We start from the raw sequence: 3520 nt of genomic DNA, 5'->3' as shown, positions 1-3520 counted from the left end.
GGGCGGGGCCTGGCGGGGTCTGAGAAACGGAGCTCAGGGACTGGGCGGCGCAACGCAGGTAAAGGTGGGGACCGGGGACCGCCCGCCGTCCTTCTGCGCTGACCGGTCAGCCACGCGGCTAGCCGGGGCTCCGGGCCCTCAGCCTCGCCTGCTCGGACATCCCCATGCGCCCCCGCGCCCTGTCGCTTGTCTCCCCAAGACACCCGCCACCTGTGGTTACCTGTGACCTACATTTCTGTGTCCCCCCCACCCACGCGTGCCCTCAAGTTTTTGCAGATGCCATTCACAGTCACCCCAACACCCATGACATCCCTGGGAATAACCCTAAGAAGAAATGCGTAAGACTACATTTTTTAAAACCTCTGAAACTTAATCATGGGAGGTGACAGGATCGTAAACTAACTCAGAAAACGTTCCGACTTGGAAGCGAAGTTATAAACACGGACTCTTCACCAGTCAGTATTAATCCCAATCATACGTCCATGAGATTTTCAGGTAACTTGATAAGCTGATCCTAAAGTCATCTGGAACAGATAATCCACAGGACTAGTGGAGATAATTCTCAAAGAACAAAGAACTCAAGGAGAGGAAGATTGCCCTTCCCTAAGCCAAAATCTATCAAATTACAGCCTTTAAAACCAGGTGGTATTTGTACCAAGATGGACGAATGGGCACATGGAATAAAACCAGGAGTCCAGAAACGAACCCCGTGTATGCAACTGTCGGGGCCTCGAATCTTTGAGGAAAAGATAGACTTTTCAGTGGTGTTCAATGGTCTTCCTTAGAGGAGAAGCAGGAAGGGTAAACCGAATCCCAACCTCGTGCTGCTCTAGCAATGAATCCCACGTGACATTAGAGCTAAGAGTAAAAACGAAGCTGCAAGACAGCTGGGAGATGGCTGGACCGACACAGAGGTCCCCACCTGCTGTGAGCGGAGGGCGAGGGTGTGCGGCCCAGTGCAGCTAGAGGAGGGAGCCTGGTCGTGACAACACACAAAACCACCCGAGAGGCCGAAGCAGGAGAACATCTGCTTCGAGAAGCCTCGACTAGTGGCTTTTCTTTGTAATTTCTTAATAAAAATGTTTCAAGACCCAAGAGTAGGTACCAACAATCACTCGGCCACAGGAAAGCTCACATCTTTCCACGTTTTGCCGTTTGGTTCATTGCTCTTAGTTCTCAGGTCTCCAGACCTGTCCCATGAAATCAGCCCCGCAGCCCAACGCTGCTCCATAGTTCAAACGACTGTTGGTACATTGATCATCGATCACTGTGTAACTAGTTACCCCGCATGGAGCAGCTTCGCGTGACAAACCTGGTCTCACAGCTGCTGGGGTGGGCTGGGGGTGCCTCCGGGCCGGCTGGGATGGGAGGTGGGCGGGGGCCCTCTCCCAGCACTTTCAAGGCCTTGTCCCACTGTCTTCTGTTGAAAAAGCACTTTGTGTCTTTTTGTTGCTCTCTGAAGATAATGCACCATTTTTTCCTGGATGCTTTTAAATTTTCTATTTTCAGCAGTTCTGCCAGGATGTTCCTAGGTGATTTTCTTTTATTCGTGCTAATTAAATTCGTAGAGCTTTCCCGGATCTGTGGCTTTTTGTCTTTCGTCGGTCTTTTAAAATTCTCGGCCAGTACCGTGCACATGTGGCTCCCGCACTGGCCTCTCCCACACGTCTCTCTCTGGGGCGTCACCGGCACCTGTGCCAGGAACTCACTGTGTCCCAAACGCCTGGAGCTCTGCATTTTCACTCCATTCCCCTCCACGCTCCCATCCGGGGCTTTTCTACGAACCCTCATGCGTCCTCTCTCTGCCGCGTGCTATGATCTGCTTTTCAAACCGTTTATTCCCATGTTCATTTCGGTCATTTTACACGTCGCTTCTGGAATGTCCATATGCTTCTCTTCCCTTAGGCTTCAATTCTCTGATGAAATTATCTATTTTTCATTCACATTCTCGAACGTATTGCTCGCATTTTAAGGTCCCTTCTAACTATGGCAGTACCTGGTGACCTCTGGACGTAACGTCTGCTGTTTGCTCTCGGTTTACGTGATCCTTGGTTTGCACCCGGGAATCTTTAGTAAACGATGATCATTGTGAAGAAAACAGTGAGGCCCTGGAGGCTTTGTTCAGAGAGAATTTCTATTCTGTCGATCACACGGAGTCAGGCCCGCTCCTGGACGTGGCCAGGTGATGGGGTGCCAGGCGGCTTCCAGCTTTGGGAGGCCCTGCCTTCTGGCCTCTGGGGCATTGTCCTTCAGGCTCCAAGCCAAAAGTCTGGGGTGTTACCAGGGATCCTCACGGGCGATCTTTGAACTCTGGCTATTGTGACACTTCTGACACCGTTGCTTGGCTCCCCATCCCCACCCCACCCCCCACCTCACTTCTTGTATAGGTCTTTTTCATTTTCTCCAGACAATTCTCTCATGGTTTTAACAGCTTTACTGAGGCCTAATTGACACACAATAACTGCACATATTAAAATGTATAATTTGATACGTTTCTCTTTTGATTTCCTCTTGGACCCAAGGGTTATGCGATAAGTTTGATGAGTATTTACACCTATGAAACCATCAGCACATCAAGACAATGAGCTAAACGTGTCCCCCCGTCCCTTCCACGTCCGCATACCTGATATCGTTCATTTGTCTTCCATCTTTTTTTCTTCTCGATCCGTCTAGAGGTTTGTCAATTTTACTGACCTTCTCAAAGGACCATATTTGGCTTATTGATTTCCTTTATTGTTTTTCTGCTTTCTATTTCACTGATTTCTACCCCGATCTTAATTACGTCCTTCCTTCTGCTTGCTTGGGGTTTGATTTTTCCCTTTCTTCTAGTTTCGTGAGATGGAAGATGTCACGTGAGGGCGCGTCTTGCTCATTTGCAGCATCCGGACGTTTCCGGGGAAGTGTTCCGCATCTCGCGACCCAGTTGTGTGACAGAACCCGGCCTGGTTCTGAATCCCAGACATGCCGCCTGTTTTGCGCCTGTGTCTGTTTTGCTTTCTGATCTGTGTCATGCCCGCCAGAATCTTCTCTTCCTCCTGGGGGATGGGCAATCTCCTAACCCGAGCGGGTTTCTACTTGTCTCTCCTCCCCCTCCGCACACCCAGGCGGTGGCTCCGGCCCACTGCCAGCCTCTCGGCCACACAGCACCAGCAGGACGGACCCCTGCGGCCTTCCGGCCTGCGGCCACACTTCCCTGTCTTGTGTCCCACGCTGCCGACACAAAACTGAAAATGGCTGTGTGGCTCAGTCCCTGTTTGCTCCAAACCGCGCCTGCCGCTCATTGATCTGGCACCAGGCATTTGGGGCGCCTCCGTCTGACCCCGCTTTTCTTCTTCGACTTCAGGTACCATGTTGCTTTCAGAATACCACAGTCATTTCTGCTAAGTGTAAAACATTAAAAAAATAAAGGAACCGTAAGGAAAACGAGAGACCATTTCTGTGTTAACCTGAATGGCGCCGAGGTTGACGTCGGTCCCCAGCGCGGCTGTCACTGGTGTCGCTGCCGTGTCTTCTCCGGGAC

At 51.0% G+C, this 3520-nt stretch overlaps 1 protein-coding gene across 1 annotated transcript in view; it reads right to left on the bottom strand.

Annotated features, from left to right (window-relative positions):
* The window catches only part of LOC105303892 (transcription factor IIIB 90 kDa subunit-like), a 30934-nt gene that overhangs the window by 25921 nt on the left and 1493 nt on the right, over nucleotides 1–3520 (bottom strand). The window contains exon 2 of the mRNA XM_023521862.1: nucleotides 3247–3250. Coding sequence (XP_023377630.1) covers nucleotides 3247–3250 — 4 coding nt within the window. The remainder of the gene's footprint in view (nucleotides 1–3246; nucleotides 3251–3520) is intronic.

Source organism: Pteropus vampyrus, unplaced genomic scaffold, assembly GCF_000151845.1.
Source record: "Pteropus vampyrus isolate Shadow unplaced genomic scaffold, Pvam_2.0 Scaffold320, whole genome shotgun sequence".
In the NCBI taxonomy this organism is placed as follows: Eukaryota; Metazoa; Chordata; class Mammalia; order Chiroptera; family Pteropodidae; genus Pteropus; species Pteropus vampyrus.
This window is presented reverse-complemented; position numbering and strand designations above follow the sequence as displayed.